The 23,546-nt window shown below is 68.1% G+C and overlaps 2 protein-coding genes across 3 annotated transcripts; one reads left to right on the plus strand and one right to left on the minus strand.

Annotated features, from left to right (window-relative positions):
* Positions 1 to 195: 195 nt before the first annotated feature.
* On the plus strand, positions 196 to 5,248 carry PRAF2 (PRA1 domain family member 2). Its single transcript, XM_084612503.1, has 4 exons — positions 196 to 499; positions 2,162 to 2,456; positions 3,028 to 3,245; positions 4,262 to 5,248. Exons 2-4 carry the CDS (start codon positions 2,278 to 2,280, stop codon positions 4,399 to 4,401), a joined length of 537 nt encoding a protein of 178 aa, XP_084468629.1. The 5' UTR covers positions 196 to 499; positions 2,162 to 2,277; the 3' UTR covers positions 4,402 to 5,248.
* Positions 5,249 to 6,163: 915 nt separating this feature from the next.
* On the minus strand, positions 6,164 to 21,040 carry CCDC120 (coiled-coil domain containing 120). 2 transcript variants are annotated; one of them, XM_084612501.1, is made up of 10 exons: positions 20,907 to 21,040; positions 13,520 to 13,644; positions 13,001 to 13,125; positions 12,320 to 12,424; positions 10,502 to 10,709; positions 9,920 to 9,976; positions 9,415 to 9,586; positions 9,137 to 9,241; positions 7,690 to 8,286; positions 6,164 to 7,124 (listed from the first exon to the last, which is right to left on the minus strand). In XM_084612501.1, exons 2-10 carry the CDS (start codon positions 13,566 to 13,568, stop codon positions 7,022 to 7,024), a joined length of 1,521 nt encoding a protein of 506 aa, XP_084468627.1. In that variant the 5' UTR covers positions 13,569 to 13,644; positions 20,907 to 21,040; the 3' UTR covers positions 6,164 to 7,021. The 2 variants fall into 2 exon arrangements, with proteins under 2 accessions (XP_084468627.1, XP_084468628.1); XM_084612502.1 differs by lacking the exon at positions 20,907 to 21,040 and adding an exon at positions 17,254 to 17,354.
* Between the last annotated feature and the right edge of the window lie 2,506 nt (positions 21,041 to 23,546).

The raw sequence follows: 23,546 nt of genomic DNA on the forward strand, positions 1-23,546 counted from the left end.
CCCACACTCCTTCTCCGCCAGGCCCGTCTCATTCCCTCACTCCCACACTCCTCCACAGGGCCTGAATTGTTCTCTCATTCCGGTTCTCCTCCTCTGCCGGGCCCATCTTCTTCCCTCGCTCCCACTCTCCTCCTCTGCCGGGCCCATCTCATTCCCTCACTCCCAGACTCCTCCACAGGGCCTGAATCATTCTCTCATTCCAGTTCTCCTCCTCCGCCGGGCCTGTCTTGTTCCTTCGCTCCCACACTCCTCCACAGGGCATGAATCGTTCTCTCATTCCAGTTCTCCTCCTCTGCCGGGCCCGTCTTCTTCCCTCGCTCCCACACTCCTCCTCCGCTGGGCCTGTCCTGTTCCCTCGCTCCTGTGCTCTGCTGGGGTGATTCACTCCTGTACTCCTCTGCTAGGGCTGTCTCGTTCTCTCCGAGGCTGCCTCGTTCCTTCGCTCCTGGACTCTGCCGCACTCGTCCGCTCAGTGACCTGTGTCCTTCTATCGCTTGGGGTAGGTGGTGGTGGGGGGCAGCGAACCAGGCTCCCGTCCTCCTCTCCACGGCCCGTTTCTCTCCCTTGCTCCTGGCCACGGCCCCTCAACAGTTCACAACATCCCCTGCAAGACCTCCCCCATGCCCGGCACTGCCCCCCAATCCCTGCCCTACAGCACCCCTGTGCCCTGCCCCTCACACCCACCAACCCCCACCCTACAGCACCCCTATGCCCTGCCCCCACACCCACCAACCCCCACCCTACAGCACCCCTGCGCCCTGCCCCCACACCCACCAACCCCCACCCTACAGCACCCCTATGTCCTGCCCCCACACCCACCAACCCCCGCTACAGCACCCCTGCGCCCTGCCCCCACACCCACCAACCCCCGCTACAGCACCCCTGTGCCCTGCCCCCCACACCCACCAACCCCCACCCTACAGCACCCCTGCGACCTGGCCCCCACACCCACCAACCCCCGCTACAGCACCCCTGTGCCCTGCCCCCCACACCCACCAACCCCCACCCTACAGCACCCCTGTGCCCTGCCCCCACACCCACCAACCCCCACCCTACAGCACCCCTGTGCCCTGCCCCCCACACCCACCAACCCCCACCCTACAGCACCCCTGTGACCTGGCCCCCACACCCACCAACCCCCGCTACAGCACCCCTGTGCCCTGCCCCCCACACCCACCAACCCCCACCCTACAGCACCCCTGTGCCCTGCCCCCCACACCCACCAACCCCCACCCTACAGCACCCCTGCGCCCTGCCCCCACACCCACCAACCCCCACCCTACAGCACCCCTGCGACCTGGCCCCCACACCCACCAACCCCCACCCTACAGCACCCCTGTGCCCTGCCCCCCACACCCACCAACCCCCACCCTACAGCACCCCTTTGCCCTGCCCCCACACCCACAACCGACCCCCCCCGCAACCCCACTCGACCGCCTCTTAGTCAACACCCCCACAGACAGATCAGGGCTCCCCACTCCCAGGGGGCAGCAGGGACCCACATACGTATGGGGCAGCGCAACAGCAACAGATGCGACCACTGCTGGGGCTGGGGTGGGGGCAGCGGTAGCTGGCTGCAGAACAATTAGGTGAGAACTGGGCCGAGGGGGGGTTGGGATCCCGTACCAGGAGCCGGGGAGAGAACCCAGGAGTCCGGGCCCCCAACCCCCCGCCCCACTCTAACCATTAGACCCCGCTCCCCTCCCAGCACTGGGGAGAGAACCCAGGAGTCCGGGCTCCCAGCCCCCCGGCTCTAATCACTAGACCCCGCTCCCCTCCCAGCGCAGGGGAGAGAACCCAGGAGTCCGGGCTCCCAGCCCCCCCTGCTCTAATCACTAGACCCCGCTCCCCTCCCAGCGCCGGGGAGAGAACCCAGGAGTCCGGGCTCCCAGCCCCCCCTGCTCTAATCACTAGACCCCGCTCCCCTCCCAGCGCCGGGGAGAGAACCCAGGAGTCCGGGCTCCCAGCCCCCCCTGCTCTAATCACTAGACCCCGCTCCCCTCCCAGCGCCGGGGAGAGAACCCAGGAGTCCGGGCTCCCAGCCCCGCCCCCCACCCCACTCTAATCACTAGACCCGGCTCCCCTCCCAGCGCCGGGGAGAGAACCCAGGAGTCCGGGCTCCTAGCCCCACCCCACTTTTGTTCCGTTCTCCCCGCTGCAGCCTCCAGGACTCCATTTCCCAGGCGGCGCCGCGGCGGGAGGCCCCGGCCGGCGGGCGGGCGGGGGCGGCGCGGTGCATGCCGGGGGCTGTAGTCCCCCCTCCCGCCGGCGCTGAAGATGTCCGAGGTGCGGCCGCCCCCGCTGCGGGCGCTGGGCGATTTCCTGCTGGGCCCCGCGCGCCTGGCGGCCCCGGACCCGCGCGACCCGCAGCGCTGGAGGAACCGGGTCCTCAACAACCTGCTCTATTATCAGAGCAACTACGGGCTGGGCCTGGGGCTGGCGCTGCTGCTGGGGGGGTGAGCGCCGGCGGGGGGGGCAGGGCAAGGGGGGGTGCATGCTCCGGGGCGTCAGTGCAAGGGGGGGGCGTGCATGCTCCGGGGGGGGTCAGTGCAAGGGGGGGTCCGTGCATGCTCCGGGGGGGGTCAGTGCAAGGAGTGTGGGGCTTTGCATGCTACAAGGGGGGTCAGTGCAAGGGGGGGGTCCGTGCATGCTCCGGGGGGGTCAGTGCAAGGGGGGGGGCGTGCATGCTCCGGGGGGGGTCCGTGCATGCTCCGGGGGGGGTTGGTACAAGTGGTTGGGGGCTGGGCATGCTCTATGCAAGGGGGGCCGTGTATGCTCGGGGGGGGGTCAGTGCAAGGAGGGAGGGGGCTATGTATGCTCCGGGGGAGTCAGTGCAAGGGGTGGGGGGGCTGTGCAATGCTCTCAGGGGGGTCATTGCAAGGGGGGGGCGTGCCTGCTCCCCATGGGGTCAATGCAAGTGGTTGGGGGCTGGGCATGCTCCGGGGGGTGTGCAAGGTGTGAGGGTAGGATCAATGCAGAATGTGGGCATCCAGACTCCTGGGTTCTCACTCTGCCCTGTCCCCCCAGGTACTTCCGGCCCCTGCACACCCTGCTTTCTGGCTCTGCCGTGACCCTCGTCTTCGTCGCCTTCGTCTGGGCGGCCGAGAACAAGGCTCCAATTCGGCGCTTCCGGAGCAGCTATCCCGGCGCCAGCCTCCTGGCCGTGCTGGGGAGCGCCTACGGCCTGGTGTCCCTGTTGGGGGGCTCGGGGGTCTTCCTGCTGACAGTCACCCTGCCCATCTCCAGTGAGTCGGGGGGAGGGATGGGCAGCAGGTGGGGGCCTGATGGGGTGTGGAATCTACGGGGTCAGGTTAAGTAGGGCTTGGGGAATGCTGTGGGGCCAGGTAGCACTGAGGAAGAGGGCCAGGTTTGCTGGGGTAGAATTTGGGGGTGGGGACACATGGGGTAGCAGAGATCAGGGAGGGGGGGCATGCAGTGGGGTTGATTGGGGGAAGTGGGATTGATGGGGGTGAGTAAAGTGGGGGAGGTTGGGCAGGCTGGGGGTAACACAGTGCATGGACTGGGTGGGGGTCAGATCAATGGGTCACAGGCTGCATACTGGCGCTGGGAGGGCAAGGGGGGGGCACAGCTGCCACTTCCTTGCTGCCAGATCCATGCATGCAGCCCCCACCCTGGAGGGCAGTTGCATTTCCAAGGCCGCCTCGGCAGGGCCGTTCCCGCAGCCTTCCTGCTGCGGGCGGTTGCATCTTCGAGGAACGGCTCCTGCAGCGCTGTGCTCGGGGGCCCTGCTGCAAGCCCCCCTGCCTGCAGGCGCTGCTCGGTGCGCCAGCCTCTTGCGGGGGGCAGCGGCATTGGCTGCATTCCCCCTGCAGCAGGGCTGTGCCCGGGGGGGCCGCTCCATGCCAGCAGGAGCATCCCTGCGCACAGCAGGCCCCTGCGGTTTAGCTGCAAGAGCCTTGGGGGCCGTCGCTGCTCGGTTGCATGTTAGAGGCGCATCCACCTAGGCAGACCCCATGCTGCTGCCTCCTTTCGCCAGCGGGCGGGGGCACGGCCCATGTATTCTCGCCGCAGCATCCCTGCCTGCAGTCCCCACCCCGGGGCAGCTTTCGCTGGGGGAGGTTGCATGCAAACGCTCCCTGCACGGCCGATGCATCCGAGCTGCGGCAGGGGGGAGCGACTTGCCGCCTTGCTGTGTCGCAGGACTTGGGTTGCGGGGGCCGGGGGCTGCTCTCAGCAAGTGACGGGGGACGCTTTCAGCCCCCCCACTTTCTCGCTTTCCCCCCCCCCCCGCCACTTGCAGTGATTCTGATCCACGCCTCCTTTCGCCTCCGGAACCTCAAGAATAAAATCGAGAACAAGATCGAGAGCATTGGGCTGAAGAGGACGCCCATGGGGCTACTGTTGGAGGCGATGGGCCAGGAACAAGAAGCTGGCTCTTAAGGAGCGAGACGGACCCCCCCTCCCCCGTCCTTCCCACCAGCCCCTCACCGTTGCCTCGGGCCTGTGCTTCACTACTCTCCTACACGCACACGCTCACTACCATGAAGATGCAGCGTCCCTCTGACTCGAGCCAGGGTCTTGGAGTAGGGGAGGGGATCAGCTATGGCTAACCTGTGGAACTACCTGCCACATGATTTGTTACAGAGGACCAGATAGTTTAGCTGGGGGGGGGGCCCTACGGAACTACTTGCCAGATGATTTGATCCCAAGGTCTGAAGACTTTAACCGGGGAGAACAGGCTATGGTTTACATGTGGAACTACCAACCACATGATTTAACCCAGAGGCCTGGAGAGCTTAACAGGAGGAGGATGAACTATGGTTAACCTGTGGAACTACCTTCCACATGATTTGGCAGAGGGGAGAATGGCCTGTGGAACTACCCCACTACATGATTTGGCCCAGCAAGGGGCCGAGAGCTGGGTAATCATTTGAACGACCACGTGTTTGGACCCAGGGGCATGGAGAATTTAGGAGAGAAGGGGGAGTGGTTAGCCTGTGGAACTAACTGCCACATGATTTGACCCAGGGACCAACCCCCTCGGTCTGTTTACGTAGGCCCTACCGAAATACCCTGTTTGTACAGCAACGAAAGAAACAAGGGGCTTTAACACTGGGAGGGCTGGGGCAGTGGGAGGGGGTGTATTCAAGGGGGACCCCAAGGGGGCACTGAGGACTCAGTGGGATGCTGCATCTGGCGCAGAGTATTTATCCACAACTCCTTCTATTTATTTGAGGAGCAAAAACAACTATTCTAATAAAACTTCTGTGCCATTTCTTGCTATAAATGCTTGCATAGCTTTGAGGGGGTGGGAAATGGGGCCTTTCCCCGCTAGGGGGCGCTGGCTCTAGTCTGGTCCCAGGGTGGGGGGTCTGGCTGGCTCAAGGGTTTATGGGGTGGGGGCGGAATAATCCAGGTTTTCTTTTACCCCATAGCTGGAGGCATTTTTTACTTGGTTTATGTAGGGTCTCCCAAAGCCACTAGAAGGAAATCCAACAGAATTCAAAGTTCTGCTTGAGGAATTATTGGGGGGCAGTTCTCTGGCCTGTGTGAGACAGGGCAGGTCACCCTGGAGGATCACTCTGGTCCTTTCTGATGTGAGATGTCACTGACCCAAGGGAGCATGCTTTTTAACGTTAATCTGTGGAACCCTTTGCCTCATGGATTTCCCCCCGAGGTTTTTAGCAAAGAAAAAAAGCCAGAAGGGCGCTGCCAGGGGCATTAGTGGGAGAAGTGGGATCCCCTGGTAATTTGCTGGTTTTGGGAGGGAGCGGGGCAGGCCCCGTCCTGATGCATGCTGTATGTCCTGCCGGGAGGGGGGCATTTAATGCCCCATTTGGAGGCAGTGAGTGGCTCACGCCCTTGCGCGCTCTCCCATCATTAATCCACCTGCCTGAGAGGTGCAAGGAGAAGTTCTTCCACCGACCTAGCACTGTCTACACGGGGGGGTTAGGTCGAGGTCACTATGTTGCTCGGAGGGGGACGGGTGTAGATTTTTCACACCCCGAAGCGACATAGTTATACTGATTTAAGTCTGTAGGGTAGACCTGGCCTAAGGACAGTTCACTCCTCTGCGAGCGATCGGCGCAGGCTCTCTGCAGACTCAGGCAGGCATCACATTTTGGGACGTTTCTCCCCAACTGGTCGGAAATGCCCCCCCCCCCGCCAGCGCCCCCCCCAGCCAAGCCACCATGCCACAGCCTCGCCTTTGCGCTCTGTATTATACAAACCCCGTTCTGCACAGTGACCAGTTTGACATTTGCCAAAGAAATTCCCGTTACAATCCACGCGCTGGGAACGGGGCGAAGTCGAGGTCCAGAGCCCGTCGCATGCTGGTGCCCGTCGCTACTAACACGTGGATCATGGGAGGTGGGGGGGGTGGGACCTGGGAGGTAGAATCCCCCCCCCCCCGCCCGCCTGCCAGTTCCCCCCAAATAAAATCCAGCGGGAAAAGGAAAAAAAAGTGACTTTCTTCTTGTGTGTAACTTTTAAAGGAAAATCCACCGGACACCGGCCAGGGCTGGAATGTCAAGAATTTGAGTTCGTTTCCTAATTGAGCCGGACAGGAGAGGGGGGCTGTTTTGGGAGGGGCTCACTGGATGGGGGGGGGGAAGGGGAGCATCTGTCTCAGTTTGGGGAGAGGGATGTGGTGTGGGGGGTATGGCCAGACGCGGGGGAGGGAACATGAGGGGGGTGTCAGGGAGCTGATAGGTGTTGGGTGGGGTGGGGGGGGTGTCTGTCCAGACTTTTAGAAAGGGGCAGGTTTGGGGGGGCAGTTACTCCCGGTGGGAACGGGAATTCAGTTGGTGGCTGATTTCCCAGCCAGGACCTGTCCCCCATATCTGAATGTGGGCAGGGGGGAGATTGAGGTTGCTGGGGGGGGTCGTCTCAGCCCATGGGGGGGGTGAGAATCCGTGCCCCACACCACCCTAGCGGGGGGGCCGGGTGAATCTCCCCCCACATCTAATCCGCCTGATGCCACACACACCCCCGTCCAGCAGGGGAGCGTCCCCCCCATGTGAGATTAACCCCTGGCTGTCCCTGCCTCCCCACATGGAGGTCAGACCAGCGTCCCTGGGGGGTGTCTCTCCACATCCAAGGGGGGCCCCAGGCTGGGGGAGGGGGCGCCAGGTCCGTCTGGGTAAAGGAGGTCTGCGAAGGGTCTGCCGGACAGAGACAGAGACAGACGTGTGGGGTGGGGAGACAGATGTGGGGGGAGAGATGTGGGGGGAAGAGAGAGAGAGAGAGAGATTAGCCAGAGGAAGGTGCAGGGGGGAGATGGATTAAGTCATAGCAGAGAGAGTCACCCTTCCCCAGACGCCTGGGTCCCTTCTTGCTGCCCCCTCCCCACAACTCCAGGGAGCAGAGCCGGATGCCTGGGTCCTTTCCTGCCTCCCCCACCAACACCGGGGTCCCCCGTGCCCCAACCCTGCAGCCAAGTCAGACGCCTGGGTCCTTAACGTCCCCCCCACACACACACACCCACCCCTCTCGGACGCCTGGGTCCTTTCCTCCAACACAGCCCATGCAGGTGGGGAGGGGGGCAGCTGATGAACGGCCAACGCCCTAGCAAGAGACACATGAGCCTCCCCTGCCCCCCAAACAACCCCCTCTGGCTGGTGTACCCCTGCTGTGGGGGAGAGGTGGGGGGGCTGATTCTGAGGGGGGGGGTCGGTCCCCGAGCCCCCAACCTTAACTCAGGGCTGCCAGACCCCCCGACGCCCATACCTGCCCTGCAGCGGCTGCCCAGCGTAGCTCAGCGAATGGGGCAGGTAGCCCCCCGTCTCCGGCCGGGGGTGGGGTTCGGGCCAGCCACGGGGGGCCCCCCCTCTCCTGTCCCGGGGCGGGGGGGCCCCCCCCGCTCCGCCGGCATTCCGCAGGTACCAGTTCCGGAGCCCCTCCAGGGCCAAGGCTTTGTGGACGGCCCGGGGCGGGCGCTGGGGGGCCGGGGGCGGCGGCTGGCTCTGGGGAGGGGGCCCGCAGGACTTGGCGCGCCCCGCCCGGCGTGGCAGGGGGCTCTCGGGGTAGCCCCAGCCGGGAGGCGGGGGGGCATCGCGGCGCGAGAGGTGGGCTCCGGCCGGCGAGCAGTGGGGCTCCAGGTAATAGTCCAGGAGGATCTCGGCGTATGGGGGCCGGGGGGGGCCACGGAAAGGAGGGTCTTCGGGGGGGGCCCCCCGCTCGATCAGGGCCTCCGAGCTGTTGCTGCGGCGGGTGCGGGCGGCGAAGGCTGGGGGGGCCCGGTCGGCGCTGGGGTCCCGGCTGGGGGGGCCGAGCTGGGAGTCCTGGCTCCCCGACCACTGACGGGTGGCTGGGGGGGCGTCCGGCCTGGGGGGAGGGCACAAAGAAAAGGGGGGGTTAGTGAGGGGTGGGGCACAGCAGGCACCCCAAATTCAGTACCACTGCCTCCAAAGTGACCCCCAGAGCCCCCCCGATTCACCCCCCAACCCCAAAGCCCAACGTCACGCCCCCACCTGGACAGATCCTGCCCAACTCCCGCTAAGCAGGACGGGAGACCGAGGGGTGAAGCGGAGACGCACGGGGGGGGGGGGGTCGCTGTGCTGCGGGGGTCAGGTGTGGGGCTCGGCAGACGGCGCTCTCCCCAGGCAGGTCTGGGCACTGTGGGGCACCATGGGGCAGGGGGTCGCTAGGGGGCGCTCTCCCGCAGGCAGGGCTGGGCGGGGCCCCAGGCGGGGCACTAGGGGGCGCTCTCCCCCGGGCGGGGCCGGGCGGGGCCCTGGGGAGGGGGGGGTCGCTCTCCCCCGGGCGGGGCTGGGGGGGGCGCTAGGGGGGCGCTCTGCTCCGGGCGGGGCCCCAGGGGGGGTGCTAGGGGGGCGCTCTGCTCCGGGCGGGGCCCCGGGGGGGGCGCTAGGGGGGCGCTCTGCTCCGGGCGGGGCCCCGGGGTGGGGGCGCTAGGGGGGCTCTGCTCCGGGCGGGGCCCCGGGGGGGCGCTAGGGGGCGCTCTGCTCCGGGCGGGGCCCCGGGGGGGGCGCTAGGGGGCGCTCTGCTCCGGGCGGGGCCCCGGGGGGGGGCGCTGGGGGGCGCTCTGCTCCGGGCGGGGCCCCGGGGGGGGGCGCTGGGGGGCGCTCTGCTCCGGGCGGGGCCCCGGGGGGCGCTAGGGGGTCGCTCTCCCCGGGGCAGGGCTGGGGGGGCCGCTAGGGGGGCTCTGCTCCGGTACCTGACGTCGTGGCTCCTGCTGCAGATGGTCCGGGTCAGAACTGGGGTCGCTGGGACGCTCCGGCCCTCAAAGCTGGACACGCTCCGGGGCAGGGTCCGACTCGGGCTGAGGGGCAGCAAACAAAACCTGAGACCAGCTGGGCCCGGCCGGATGGGGGGCTGGGGGAACCCCACTGGCTGGGGGGCTGGGTAAATGGGGGGAGTGGGAGGCAGCAGGGGAGACCAGGGGTGTGAGAAGCGGGTTGCGGGGGGGGGGACTGGCCTGTGGCCTGTACCCACCTGGTAGGGCTGGCTAGCGAGCTGCGGCGGCTGGCGGCCCCCCCCCCCAGCTCCGTGGGGGGCCCTCGCCAGCCAGGCCGGCGGTCGGGGCTGCCGGACACGGCGCGGAGGTGATCCCGGCTGCGGGGGGACGAGGGGCCCACCTTGGGCGGGTGGAAACCGTGGGGGTCGTCTGGGGGAGAGAACGCAAGGCAAAGGGTGGAACCCAGGAGTCCGGGCTGCAAGCCAAGCTGTCCACCCCACCTGCACATTGTCCCACCACACCCCACCGGTCTGGGGGCCCCACCCCCCCAGCACCAGCCCCCACTCCCCTCCCAGAGCCAGGGAGAGAACCCAGGCATTCTGGCTCCCAGCCCCCCCCGCTCTAACCACTAGCCCCCACTCCCCTCCCAGAGCCAGGGAGAGAACCCAGGCATTCTGGCTCCCAGCCCCCCCCGCTCTAACCACTAGCCCCCACTCCCCTCCCAGAGCCAGGGAGAGAACCCAGGCATCCTGACACACTCACTGTTCTCGTGACTGGCCGATTCGGAGAGGGAGCTGTTCTCGGAGGTGAACGCCTCGTCTTGGGGAATGGAAACCGGGAGATGGGTCAGTCCCCTATAAGCCCCCGCCGGTGCCAGCCCCCCCCCCCCCAAGTCTGCAATCCCCCCCCCTTAACAGCCTTGGGGGTGCTGGAACATCCCCCCCTTCTGAAAATCTCTGGCATGCTGGCGGTCACGAATGCAGCGGGGGCAGTGAGGGGGAGGCCGGGGGGGTCAGGGGCAACTGAGGGGCTTGGCGGGGGGTCGGGGGACAGGAACTCAGGAGGGGTGATGAGGGAGAAGAGGGGTGTCGAGAGGTTAGGGGGGCATCTGGGAAAGAAAGGGGGCTGTGAAGGCATTGGGGGGCCATGGGGGTATCCAAGGGACTATGGGGGTGTCAGGGAGACAAGGGGGCCTGTGGGGGCGTTCGGGGGGCTCTGGTTCTCAGGGTGTGCCCCATGGGGTCAGGCCCGGGGGGCTCAGGGATGGTGAGGAGGTCCAGAGTGAGGGGCCCGGAGATTTCGGGGGGTTGGGATGCTGGGATGGGCGGGGGGGGGTTCTCTCACCGTGCGCTCCCCGGGGCGCCCCCAGCCGGGCCCGCGTCTCCCCCAGCTGCCCCTCCAGCTCCCGCAGGCGCTGGGCGGCCTCGGCCTGGACCTGCCGACGCCGGCGACGCTGCTGATCCGACAGCTCCGGGGCCAGGGCCAGGCGCCGTGCGGCCTCCACGACCTGCCGCTGCACGGCCAGCTCCCGGCGCAGCTCCCACGCCAGCGCCTGGGGGGGACGGGGGTTAGAGACTGCGCCCCCCCAGCCACAGCCCCCCCCCCCGGCTCCCACCGCCCTCCCGGCTCCCGGCACAGCTCCCACGCCAGCGCCTGGGGGGGACGGGGGTTAGAGACTGCGCCCCCCCAGCCACAGCCCCCCCCGGCTCCCGGCACAGCTCCCACGCCAGCGCCTGGGGGGGATGGGGGTTAGAGACTGCGCCCCCCCAGCCACAGCCCCCCCCGGCTCCCGGCACAGCTCCCACGCCAGCGCCTGGGGGGGACAGGGGTTAGAGACTGCGCCCCCCCAGCCACAGCCCCCCCCGGCTCCCACCGCCCTCCCGGCTCCCGGCACAGCTCCCACGCCAGCGCCTGGGGGGGACGGGGGTTAGAGACTGCGCCCCCCCAGCCACAGCCCCCCCCGGCTCCCGGCACAGCTCCCACGCCAGCGCCTGGGGGGGACGGGGGTTAGAGACTGCGCCCCCCCAGCCACAGTCCCCCCCGGCTCCCGGCGCAGCTCCCACGCCAGCGCCTGGGGGGGACGGGGGTTAGAGACTGCGCCCCCCCAGCCACAGCCCCCCCCGGCTCCCACCGCCCTCCCGGCTCCCGGCACAGCTCCCACGCCAGCGCCTGGGGGGGACGGGGGTTAGAGACTGCGCCCCCCCAGCCACAGCCCCCCCCCGGCTCCCACCGCCCTCCCGGCTCCCGGCACAGCTCCCACGCCAGCGCCTGGGGGGGACGGGGGTTAGAGACTGCGCCCCCCCAGCCACAGCCCCCCCCCCGGCTCCCGGCACAGCTCCCACGCCAGCGCCTGGGGGGGACGGGGGTTAGAGACTGCACCCCCCCAGCCACAGCCCCCCCCGGCTCCCGGCGCAGCTCCCACGCCAGCGCCTGGGGGGGACGGGGGTTAGAGACTGCGCCCCCCCCAGCCACAGCCCCCCCCGGCTCCCGGCGCAGCTCCCACGCCAGCGCCTGGGGGGGACGGGGGTTAGAGACTGCGCCCCCCCAGCCACAGCCCCCCCCAGCTCCCGGCACAGCTCCCACGCCAGCGCCTGGGGGGGACGGGGGTTAGAGACTGCGCCCCCCCAGCCACAGCCCCCCCCGGCTCCCACCGCCCTCCCGGCTCCCGGCACAGCTCCCACGCCAGCGCCTGGGGGGCACGGGGGTTAGAGACTGCGCCCCCCCAGCCACAGCCCCCCCCCGGCTCCCAGCGCAGCTCCCACGCCAGCGCCTGGGGGGGACGGGGGTTAGAGACTGCGCCCCCCCAGCCACAGCCCCCCCCGGCTCCCGGCACAGCTCCCACGCCAGCGCCTGGGGGGAACGGGGGTTAGAGACTGCGCCCCCCCACGGCTCCCACCGCCCTCCCGGCTCCCGGCACAGCTCCCACACCAGTGCCTGGGGGGGACGGGGGTTAGAGACTGCGTCCCCCCAGCCACAGCCCCCCCCCGGCTCCCGGCACAGCTCCCACGCCAGTGCCTGGGGGGGGACGGGGGGTTAGAGACTGTGTGCCCCCCCACACCCAGCCACAGCCCCCCTCCCAACTCCTCCATGGCCCCCCTTCCCCAAAAGCCCACCCCCTCTTTCCTGTCCCCCCCAGCCCCGCCCCCCCAGGCCCCTCTTCACCTCAGCTCCAGGTCCCCGGTGGGCAGGCACCGCTCTTCTCCGGACGGGGTGGGGTCTCTCCCCCGGCTCCAGCGGGTACTCGGGGGGCAGCTTCCCTGTCAGCTCCTGGGGGCGGGCGGGGGCAGAAGCCTTAGGAGAACAGCCTGCTGTCGCTATGCAGCTAATGGCAGAAGATAACAACCTACTACTGCCGGAGGGGAGGGGGATGGAGAAGGAGAATAGCCTACTATAGGTATGCGGCTAACAGAGCTGCACCGCACGACAGGTTGTGGGTTCAGATCACGCTGGAGAGGAGGATGACAACCCACTGCCGCTGATGGGGGGAAATGGAGAGCAACCTACTCGAGCAACACAGCTAATGGGGTCACGCCATTAAATCTAGGGGCAGCATAGGGAGCCGCTCCAGGTTGTGGGTTCAAATCCTGGGGAGGGCTGGAGACCATGGATAGCAACCTACTACTGCTGATGGGACAGAGCAGGATAAGAGCCTACCATGCCTGCGCAGCTCGCGGCACGGCTCCCTCAGGTCTAGAGGGGACGGTCCAGGTTCGAATCCCCCTTGGCGCTGAAGGGGGAAGAGGCAGAGAAGGAGAATAGCCTACTATAGCTATGCAGCTACCAAGGCACTAACGCCCAGGCAGGCCTGGCGCGGGGGCGGGGGGGGGGGTCCCGGATACTCACGGCCTCCTGCAGACAGAGCCGGCGCAGCTCGGCGACCCGCAGCCCCAGCGCCTCCCGCAGGCCCCACTGCCGCTCCAGCAGCTCCTGCAGCCGCAGCCGCGCGCCGGGGTCCCGCACCAGGGCATCTGCGCGGGGGTGGGAGAGAGGAGACGGGGGTCACAGCTGATGGGGGGGTGGGGGGGGGGATGGGGAGGCGTCGGAGTTGCAGGGAGGAGACAGGAGGATGTGGGGGTCACAGCCAGGAAAGGGATATGTGCGGGGGGGAGGCATGGGCAGGCTGGGGAGTTCTGTGGGGGTGGGGTCGGGCAAGGTAAGGGCTGGGCGGGGTCAGGGCAGGAGGGGGTCCTTGGGGGCGGGGCCAGGGTCCTAGGGGGGCGGGGCCAGGGTCCTAGGGGGGCGGGGCCAGGGTCCTAGGGGGGCGGGGCCAGGGTCCTAGGGGGGCGGGGCCAGGGTCCTAGGGGGGCGGGGCCAGGGTCCTAGGGGGGCGGGGCCAGGGTCCTAGGGGGGCGGGGCCATTACCTGCTGAGCTGTAGCTGGAGGAGGTGATGAGCTGCCCTTTGACCTCCATGCTGGGGCCAGGGGGGCAGCGCGGGGGGGGGCCGGGTCAGGCCTGGCTAAGAGCCATGAGCTCCCATCCCCAACGTCTGTGGGGGGAGAGAGAGAGAGAGAGAGAGAGAGATGGGGTGAGGGGGACCCAGGGCACTTCCCCTTGCCAGGCCGCTGCCCCCCCCCACGTACAGCACCCCACTGGCTCCATCCAATCCCTCCCCCGAGCCGGCCAGTCCCCACCCTGGGGCCAGTGCCCCCTAGAGGGCAAAGGCCCCATTCCCGCCTCCCACTACTAGTCCTCTCCCTGCGATGGTCAGGGGGGTGGGGGGAATCTAAGGCCTCGGACCTGGAAAGAAAGGAGACAAATTCCACTAAGAAACATCCAGGAGGTTTCTGGGCAGGTCCAGGGAGAGAACCCAGGAGTCCTGGCTCCCAGTCCTCCCTCCTCTAACCACTAGACCCCAATCCCCTCCCAAAGGGAACATGCCATATAATCTCTGCCCCACCCCCATCACACAGGACCCTCCAATGGCAGAACTGCGGGGGTGTCCCCCCCTCCCACAAAGGGACCAGGGGGAACCAGGCCTCTGTAGGGTGCCCCACAGCCCCAAAAGGGCTGGGGGCAAGATTGACAATAGGCCCCGCCCCAGCTCTCCCAGCCCCCCAGAGGTGGGCCAGGGACCCAGGTGTCCAGACCCGTACCCCTAAACGCCATCACAACAACCTTAGCCCCTGAGGGGTGTCAGGAGAAATGGGGTCCGCGCCTCCCAGAACTGCCCGCCAGGCTCCAGCCCAGGGATGAGGGGAGGGAGGGAGGGATTTGGAATGGGGACCCAGGTGTCCGGGAGGGGAAGAGGTCCTGGGCAAGTTGCTCAGGATCCTCAATGGACAGCAGCGAATTCCTGTTCCGTGAATGGTTCTTGTCCACAGCCCCTAGGCTGGGCTGGCAGGGGGCTGCGGGTCGGGAGTGAGGGGCACCGGCAGGGCTGGGGGGGGGCCCAGGGCTGGGATGGCAGGGGGCTGCAGGTTGGGAGTGAGGGGCACCGGCAGGGCTGGGGGGGGGCCCAGGGCTGGGCTGGCAGGGGGCTGCGGGTCGGGAGTCGGGGGCACCGGCAGGGCTGGGGGGGCCCAGGGCCGGGCTGGCAGGGGGCTGCGGGTCGGGAGTCGGGGGCACCGGCAGGGCTGGGGGGGTGGGGGCCCAGGGCTGGGCTGGCAGGGGGCTGCGGGTCGGGAGTCGGGGGCACCGGCAGGGCTGGGGGGGTGGGGGCCCAGGGCTGGGCTGGCAGGGGGCTGCGGGTTGGGAGTGAGGGGCACCGGCAAGGCTGGGGGGGGCCCAGGGCTGGGAGTGAGGGGCACCGGCAGAGCTGGGGGGGTGGGGGCCCAGGGCCGGGCTGGCAGGGGGCTGCGGGTCGGGAGTGAGGGGCATCGGCAGGGCTGGGGGGGTGGGGGCCCAGGGCTGGGCTGGCAGGGGGCTGCGGGTCAGGAGTCGGGGGCACCGGCAGGGCTGGGGGGGGCCCAGGGCTGGGGGGGGCCCAGGGCTGGGCTGGCAGGGGGCTGCGGGTCAGGAGTCGGGGGCACCGGCAGGGCTGGGGGGGGCCCAGGGCTGGGAGTGAGGGGCACTGGCAGGGCTGGGGGGGGCCCAGGGCTGGGCTGGCAGGGGGCTGCGGGTCAGGAGTCGGGGGCACCGGCAGGGCTGGGGGGGGCCCAGGGCTGGGCTGGCAGGGGGCTGCGGGTCAGGAGTCGGGGGCACCGGCAGGGCTGGGGGGGGCCCAGGGCTGGGGGGGGCCCAGGGCTGGGCTGGCAGGGGGCTGCGGGTCAGGAGTCGGGGGCACCGGCAGGGCTGGGGGGGGCCCAGGGCTGGGAGTGAGGGGCACTGGCAGGGCTGGGGGGGCCCAGGGCTGGGCTGGCAGGGGGCTGCGGGTCAGGAGTCGGGGGCACCGGCAGGGCTGGGGGGGGCCCAGGGCTGGGCTGGCAGGGGGCTGCGGGTCAGGAGTCGGGGGCACCGGCAGGGCTGGGGGGGGCCCAGGGCTGGGGGGGGCCCAGGGCTGGGCTGGCAGGGGGCTGCGGGTCAGGAGTCGGGGGCACCGGCAGGGCTGGGGGGGGCCCAGGGCTGGGAGTGAGGGGCACTGGCAGGGCTGGGGGGGGCCCAGGGCTGGGCTGGCAGGGGGCTGCGGGTCGGGAGTGAGGGGCACCGGCAGGGCTGGGGGGCACCGGCAGGGCTGGGGGGCACCGGAAGTCCTCGCGACACCCCACACCGGCACGTCACAGCGTCTGGCCCCTGGGGCTCGTCTGATTCCGCAGCCCCAGCTCGGCCCCGGGCAGGACTCGACAGGTCCCCTCCTGGGATCCTCACAGGAGCAATTTCCTGCTAACACCTTCAGCGCTGCCCCAGCCCGGAAGCTTCCGCCCCCACCCCCACTGGAGAACCCAGGAGTCCTGGCTCCCAGCACCCCCAACCCCCTTCCAGAGCCAAGGAGAGAACCCAGGAGTCCTGGCTCCCAAGCCCCCCAGCTCTAACCCACCAGCCCCCACTCCCCTCCCAGAGCCAGGGAGAGACCCCAGGAGTCCTGGCTTCCAGCCCCCCCCCACTCTAACCCACCAGCCCCCACTTCCCTCGCAGAGCCGGGGAGAGAACCCAGGAGTCCTGGCTCCCCTCCCAACCCACCAGCCCCCACTCCCCTCCCAGAGCCAGGGAGAGACCCCAGGAGTCCTGGCTTCCAGACCCCCCCCCCACTCTAACCCACCAGCCCCCACTTCCCTCGCAGAGCCGGGGAGAGAACCCAGGAGTCCTGGCTCCCCTCCCAACCCACCAGCCCCCACTCCCCTCCCAGAGCCAGGGAGAGACCCCAGGAGTCCTGGCTTCCAGACCCCCCCCCCCACTCTAACCCACCAGCCCCCACTTCCCTCGCAGAGCCGGGGAGAGAACCCAGGAGTCCTGGCTCCCCTCCCAACCCACCAGCCCCCACTCCCCTCCCAGAGCCAGGGAGAGACCCCAGGAGTCCTGGCTTCCAGACCCCCCCCCCACTCTAACCCACCAGCCCCCACTTCCCTCGCAGAGCCGGGGAGAGAACCCAGGAGTCCTGGCTCCCCTCCCAACCCACCAGCCCCCACTCCCCTCCCAGAGCCAGGGAGAGACCCCAGGAGTCCTGGCTTCCAGACCCCCCCCACTCTAACCCACCAGCCCCCACTTCCCTCGCAGAGCCGGGGAGAGAACCCAGGAGTCCTGGCTCCCAGCACCCCCTGCTCTAACCCACCAGCCCCCACTCCCCTCCCAGAGCCCGGGGGAGAACCCAGGAGTCCGGGTTCCAGTTTCCAATCCAGAGGTGATCCCCAAGCTCAGCCATTAACCCCACTAGCCACGTCGGAGTTAAGAGCACGGGGGGGGGACTAAGTTTTATTGTGTTTAGGGGGGGCGGATGAGGGGAGGGGCAGTTCGGTGCTGGGGAGCGGAGATCAGCAGCCGACCCCACCCCCATTGCAATCAGGAGTGACTCCGGAGTGACCCCGGGGGGACTTAGATCAGCCCCCCCCCACTCTAACTTTGTTCCACGAGACGAAAACACACGAGTTCGCGGCTCTGACCCCCCGGGGGGGGTCTCGTGGGGGGCTGGGATTGGGGGGGGGCTTTTCCCTTTGCCTCCCCTTTTCAGGGTCTGGGGGGGGCTGTTTCCCCCGCAAGCACAGCGGCTGGGGGCAGGACTCACCTGGGGGGCGGGGGGGCGCGACGAGCCCCCCCCCCACGCGAGCCCGACGAGCTGGGAGCGAAGTGCCGCGATCCGGGGCCACGGCAGGGAGTGGGGGCGGGGCCGCGCCTTTAACCCCTGGCGCGCCGGGGCCGGGCCACGCCGCCAGGTACAGGCCACCGGGGAGACACACAGCCAGGGACACACACACACTCCCAGGGACAGGCCACCAGGGAGACACACACAGACAGGGACAGGCCACCCGGGGGGGGGACGACACACACCGCCAGGTACACACCAGCTGGGGACACACATCCAGAGACTGGCTGCCTGGGACACACCTGCCGCTCCCGGACACGCACACCCAGGTACACACCACCCAGGGACACACATAGCCAGGGACAGGCCACCAGGGACACACACAGCCCAGGGGACACACACCCAGGGACTGGCTGCCTGGGACACGCCTGCCGCTCCCGGACACACACACCCAGGTACACACCACCCAGGGACACACACAGCCTGGGACAGGCCACCAGGGACACACACCCAGGGATACACACTCCCAGGGACAGGCCACCGGGGACACACACACCCAGGGACTGGCTGCCTGGGACACGCCTGCCGCTCCCGGACACGCACACCCAGATACACACCACCCAGGGACACACACACCCAGGGACAGGCCACCAGGGAGACACACACAGCCAGGGACACACCAGCCGGGGACACACACACACAGGGACAGGCCACCGGGGACACACACACAGCCAGGGACACACCAGCCGGGGACACACACAGCCCAGGGGACAGGCCACCGGGGACACACACCCAGGGACACACACAGCCAGGGACAGGCCACCAGGGACACAGCACCTGTGACACGCAAACTGGGACACGCACCCAGGGATCTGCACACCAGCTGTGACACACACAGAGATCTCCACATGCAGAGTGAGACACAAGCCACCCAGAGCTCCACACAAACTGATACACACACACTTCTCTCTCCCTCTCTCACACAGATACACACTCACGTACACACAACACAGACACATACAAGGTACCAGATGGACACACCAGGCAAAGACACAGAGCAGCACCCACACCAGGTAACACACTACCACATCAACACACGCTAAAGCAACAATTCAACACAAAACACACGGACAGTAACACCACCCAAGGCAATGCCCGCTCCAACGCCCCACAATCTCACACACAAAACAATACAGCACGACACACGCACACCCAATAACACCTACACAAAGTAACACACTCTGACACAACGACACAGACACACCAACACCACACACACAAGCAGGGTAGCCCACACTCCAACACACCGACACACAGTCTCCGGAGAACCCCGGCGTCCGGCAGGAACCGCAGGGGTTAAGCAGTCCCGCGCCCTGGCCCATGCCCTGGACTGAGGGGCTCCCCCCCACGTATTTGGGGACCCCCGGCACGGCGGCTGCGGGGGCTGGCAGGGCCTGTTTGTGCTGCCCCCCGCCCCATGGTGCAGGGCCGGAGGGGGCATCCCACACATTCCTGGCTGCGGCCTGGGCAGGTACAGAGCGAGGGGGGAGGAGGTGCCCCACAGCACAGCCCCATTGCACAGCGCAGCCCCACTGAAACCACCCCACAGTGCCCCCTGAGGCTCCACACAGCCCCACTGAATTCACCCCACAGCACCCCCTGCCCAGCCCTCCACCCCACAGCCCCCCCCCCAATCCAGTGCCCGGCCCTGACTGCCAGGAGAGAGCGCCCCCTGCTGGTATCCCCCTATTGTGTTCCTACCTGGTCCCCCACCCAGGGGCTGAACCAAGCAGCCCCCCCCATAGCACAGGGCTGCCCCCAGTGCCAGCAAAGATTTGCTGACGGGGTTTGATGCCAGAAAAGCCGGAAAGGATCTGTGTGAAATTCACCCCTGGACTCACCAGGGTTTCCTGCTCAAGGAAACTGTTTGGGATGCTGGCCCCCAGAAAACGGAACCCCCACCCACAGCGGGGTGTTTCCCTTTCAGCAGCTGTTCCCCAGTCGCCCCCCCCCCAGAGGTGGCTGCATCTCAGCGCCGGGCGAGCCATTCCTGTGCGACGTTATGTGAGGCTGTTCCCCAGCTGTCCTGCCCCAGAGGTGGCTGCATCTCAGGGCTGGGCGAGCCCTCCCTGTGTGGTGTTGTGTGTGGCCTTTTCCCAGCTGCCCCATCCCAGAGGTGGCTGCATCCCAAAGGTGGCTAAATGGTCCCTGTGCAGCTGGTTCCCGGTTGCCCTGCCCCAGAGTTAGTTGCAACACACCCTGCCAGCTAATTACGCAGCGTACGTTCCCTCCTCTCTCAAAGGCACAAGGACACCGGTGGCACCAGTCGGACGGGCCTCCTGCATTCCAGAGTCCCGGCATAACCAGCCCAGGAATGAATCATCTATCAGAAGGCAGCCAGGACTCCTGGGTTCTCTCCCCGGCTCTGGGAAGGGAGCGGGGTCTGGTGGTTAGAGCAGGGAGGGCTGGGAGCCCAGACTCCTGGGTTCCTACCCTGCTCTGGGAGGGGAGTGAGGTCCAGTGGTTAGAGCGGGGGGGGGGGGCGGGGTTCTCTCTCCGGCTCAGTGCAGGGAGGGGCGTCTGTCCATTTTCCTGACTCTCATCAAAATTGGGATTAACAACTCGGCGGTTGCTGGTGCAATCAGCTGACTCCAAAGCTGCTTAGGGGGCCAGGGACAATCCCTGAGTCAGGGCCTGGGCCCCTCCAGCCCCCCTCTGGCCTGTGCATATCAATGGGGGGGCCCTCTTTCCTCTTTGGCGCTGCAAGGGTTAAAATGCCCCCTGCCCCCAGAGCCCTGGCCAGCCCCGCTGAGTGAGGAGAGGTGCTGGGCCAGGGAGATTCAGCAGCAACCTCTCCCTGCAGCACGAAGTCGGTCACTCTGCCATGCAGCCAGGCCAAAGCACTGCTAACCCCCCGGCCCCAGGAACCCAGGAGTCCTGGCTCCCAGCCCCCACATCCCACGAGACCCTACTCCCCTCCCAGAGCCAAGGAGAGAACCCAGGAGTCCTGGCTCCCAGCCCCCACATCCCCCAGCACTCACCACTAGACCCCACTCCCCTCCCAGAGCCGGGGAAAGAACCCAGGAGTCCTGGCTCTCAGCCCCTCCCTCCCCCCACTTTAGCCCATTAGCAACTCAGCATCAACTGCCCCCTGCCCCTGTTTCCAGTTCAGGTTACCCTCAGATCAGCCACCCCAACTGCCCCTGTCACCGGACCAGAGCCCTCGCCGGACGCTGAGATGCAGCCACCTCTGGGGCGGAGCGGATGCACAGGGCCTCAGGAACACGTTCCAGCTAAGCTCTGCCAGTCCCCCCAGCCCCCACAGCACAGCACCCACCTGCCCTCCAGCCTGCTCCCAACCCCACGGTGTCCCCCAGTGCCTGGCCCTTATCCCACTCCACACATACCCCACTGAGCCAGCCAGTCCCCTGCTGTGGGGCTTGATGGGAGCCGATGCCCCCTGGAGGGGACAGGCCCCAGGCCCCATTCCCTGCCCCCATGAGCCAGCCAGTCCCCCGCCCTGGGGCTGGATGGGAGCCGGTGCCCCCTAGAGGGGACAGGCCCCTGCCCCATTCCCTGCCCCCCTGAGCCAGCCAGTCCCCCTATAACCTATTTTCCAGGGGGGTCTCTCTTACCTTTCCTCTCTGGAGTGCGCTGTTCTGCTTCCTGGATCGGTGGATGCACAACCGCCCTGTGTGTGTCTGTGTGTGAGTCAGGCCCCAGTCCAGAGGTGCAAGGGGGGGTCCCCAAGCTTCCCCCCCAGCCCCCCCTCCCTGGTTTAATCCATCCAGCTGGTTCCCGGATCCATCCCAGCTCTTTTTCTGCTGAAACTGCCCAGGCTACACCTCCCCTGCGCCTGTTTCACACCCTCCCTGCTGCCAACAGGCGGAGGAGGGAGGGGGGGGTTGTACAGTCGGACAGTTGCTGGCTGGTTATTGAGCATTGGCAAATCGGCTCCCGATGCAACACCGGCAGAGACACATTGCCCAGGCCGGGGGTAGCCCCCCCCCACGCCGCACAGGCCGGCCGGGTGTAGCTCACACACACAGCGCGTGTTGTCATTCGAATTGGCCTGCTCCAGGGGTTAACCCTTGGGGCGCTGGAGGGAATGGAGGGGGCGGGGCCCGTTGTGACGCAGAGATTGGCTGTAAGGGGGGGGGCTGTAAGGGGGGTACACACACCACAACACAGAGCTGGCCAGACACGCAGACCGTGTTGACCGACACACCCCAGGACAGCTGATACACAGAGGCACAGTCACCTCCCCCCCCCCACACGACTGGCGGACACAGAGATGCACAATCCCAACCCCCCCTCACACACACACAACTGATACGCAGTCACTGTGACAATTGATACACCCCGAGAGACAACTGCACCCACCATCTGACACACAACCAGAGCCGCACCATCGTAGGCACACCATGGCAACCGATACACCCAGAGATGCCCAGGCCCGCCCGTTCCACGAGAGTTGATACACGCAGCGATGCACAGCGGATACACACGGATACCCAATGGCACACCCCCTGACAACTGATACATAAACAGGCAAACACAATCACCCCCCCCCACGAGAACGGATACACACACAGACACACAATCGGACACACATTGTGACAACTGATACCCACAAAGAGCTACACAATCACACCATGGCAACTGATATGTAGAGATGCACAATCACACCCACACCCACACCCACACACAATCTTGCATGCACAACAATGACTGACAGGTGCACACACTCGCACGGCAACAAGTCTCACACACAAACCCACAAACCACTACTGACAGAGACACACGGGTGGACGCAAGCCCCCACGCCGCTGGACACACCCGCAGACTCACAAACACACATGTGCCAACAGAGAAGGGGGCTCAGCCCAAGGGGCTTACGGGGGGGACCCCCGAAAATCCACGTGTGGCTTTGTGCCTGTCCCCCCATGTAACCCCAGGCAGAACCCAGCGGGGCCGAGGCCAGTCCAGGTCTGGTAAGAGCAGCCCCCTGCTGGCCAAGCCTAGAACTGCAGCTACAACTGTACCCCATACGGATCTAGGGGGCCCCTGCGGGTCCGGAGTGAGGGGCACCGGCAGAGCTGGGGGGGGGGGGCCCAGAGCTGGGGGGGGCAGGGGGCTGTGGGTCCGGAGTGAGGGGCACCGGCAGAGCTGGGGGGGGCAGGGGGCTGCGGGTCCGGAGTGAGGGGCACCGGCAGAGCTGTGGGGGGGGGGCCCAGAGCTGGGGGGGGCAGGGGGCTGTGGGTCCGGAGTGAGGGGCACCGGCAGAGCTGGGGGGGGCAGGGGGCTGTGGGTCCGGAGTGAGGGGCACCGGCAGAGCTGGGGGGGGCAGGGGGCTGTGGGTCCGGAGTGAGGGGCACCGGCAGAGCTGTGGGGGGGGGCCCAGAGCTGGGGGGGGCAGGGGGCTGTGGGTCCGGAGTGAGGGGCACCGGCAGAGCTGTGGGGGGGGCCCAGAGCTGGGGGGGGGCAGGGGGCTGCGGGTCCGGAGTGAGGGGCACCGGCAGAGCTGTGGGGGGGGGGCCCAGAGCTGGGGGGGCAGGGGGCTGTGGGTCCGGAGTGAGGGGCACCAGCAGAGCTGTGGGGGGGGCCCAGAGCTGGGGGGGCAGGGGGCTGCGGGTCCGGAGTGAGGGGCACCGGCAGAGCTGGGGGGGGCTCAGGGCTGGGGGGGGCAGGGGGCTGTGGGTCCGGAGTGAGGGGCACCAGCAGAGCTGTGGGGGGCTCAGGGCTGTGGGGGGCAGGGGGCTGTGGGTCCGGAGTGAGGGGCACCGGCAGAGCTGGGGGGGGGCCCAGAGCTGGGGGGGGCTGGGGGCTGCGGGTCCGGAGTGAGGGGCACCAGCAGAGCTGTGGGGGGGGGCCCAGAGCTGGGGGGGCAGGGGGCTGTGGGTCCGGAGTGAGGGGCACCGGCAGAGCTGTGGGGGGGGCCCAGAGCTGGGGGGGGCAGGGGGCTGCGGGTCCGGAGTGAGGGGCACCGGCAGAGCTGTGGGGGGGGCCCAGAGCTGGGGGGGGCAGGGGGCTGCGGGTCCGGAGTGAGGGGCACCGGCAGAGCTGTGGGGGGGGCCCAGAGCTGGGGGGGGCAGGGGGCTGCGGGTCCGGAGTGAGGGGCACCGGCAGAGCTGTGGGGGGGGCCCAGAGCTGGGGGGGGCAGGGGGCTGTGGGTCCGGAGTGAGGGGCACCGGCAGAGCTGTGGGGGGGGCCCAGAGCTGGGGGGGGCAGGGGGCTGCGGGTCCGGAGTGAGGGGCACCGGCAGAGCTGGGGGG

The sequence above is a fragment of the Lepidochelys olivacea genome (genome assembly GCF_965140295.1).
Source record: "Lepidochelys olivacea isolate rLepOli2 genome assembly, chromosome: 23".
Taxonomy (NCBI): domain Eukaryota; kingdom Metazoa; phylum Chordata; order Testudines; family Cheloniidae; genus Lepidochelys; species Lepidochelys olivacea.

Excerpts from the sequence above, each read along its gene's own strand:
- CCDC120 (XM_084612501.1), bottom strand. The coding sequence starts at position 13,568 with ATGGAGGTCAAAGGGCAGCTCATCACCTCCTCCAGCTACAGCTCAGCA. Across the intron at positions 13,126-13,519 it reads CTCCAGCTACAGCTCAGCAG|ATGCCCTGGTGCGGGACCCC; the intron begins GTAATGGCCCCG and ends ACCCCCGCGCAG. Across the intron at positions 12,425-13,000 it reads GGCTCTGTCTGCAGGAGGCC|GAGCTGACAGGGAAGCTGCC; the intron begins GTGAGTATCCGG and ends GCCCGCCCCCAG.
- PRAF2 (XM_084612503.1), top strand. The coding sequence starts at position 2,278 with ATGTCCGAGGTGCGGCCGCCCCCGCTGCGGGCGCTGGGCGATTTCCTG. Across the intron at positions 2,457-3,027 it reads CTGGCGCTGCTGCTGGGGGG|GTACTTCCGGCCCCTGCACA; the intron begins GTGAGCGCCGGC and ends CTGTCCCCCCAG. Across the intron at positions 3,246-4,261 it reads AGTCACCCTGCCCATCTCCA|TGATTCTGATCCACGCCTCC; the intron begins GTGAGTCGGGGG and ends CGCCACTTGCAG.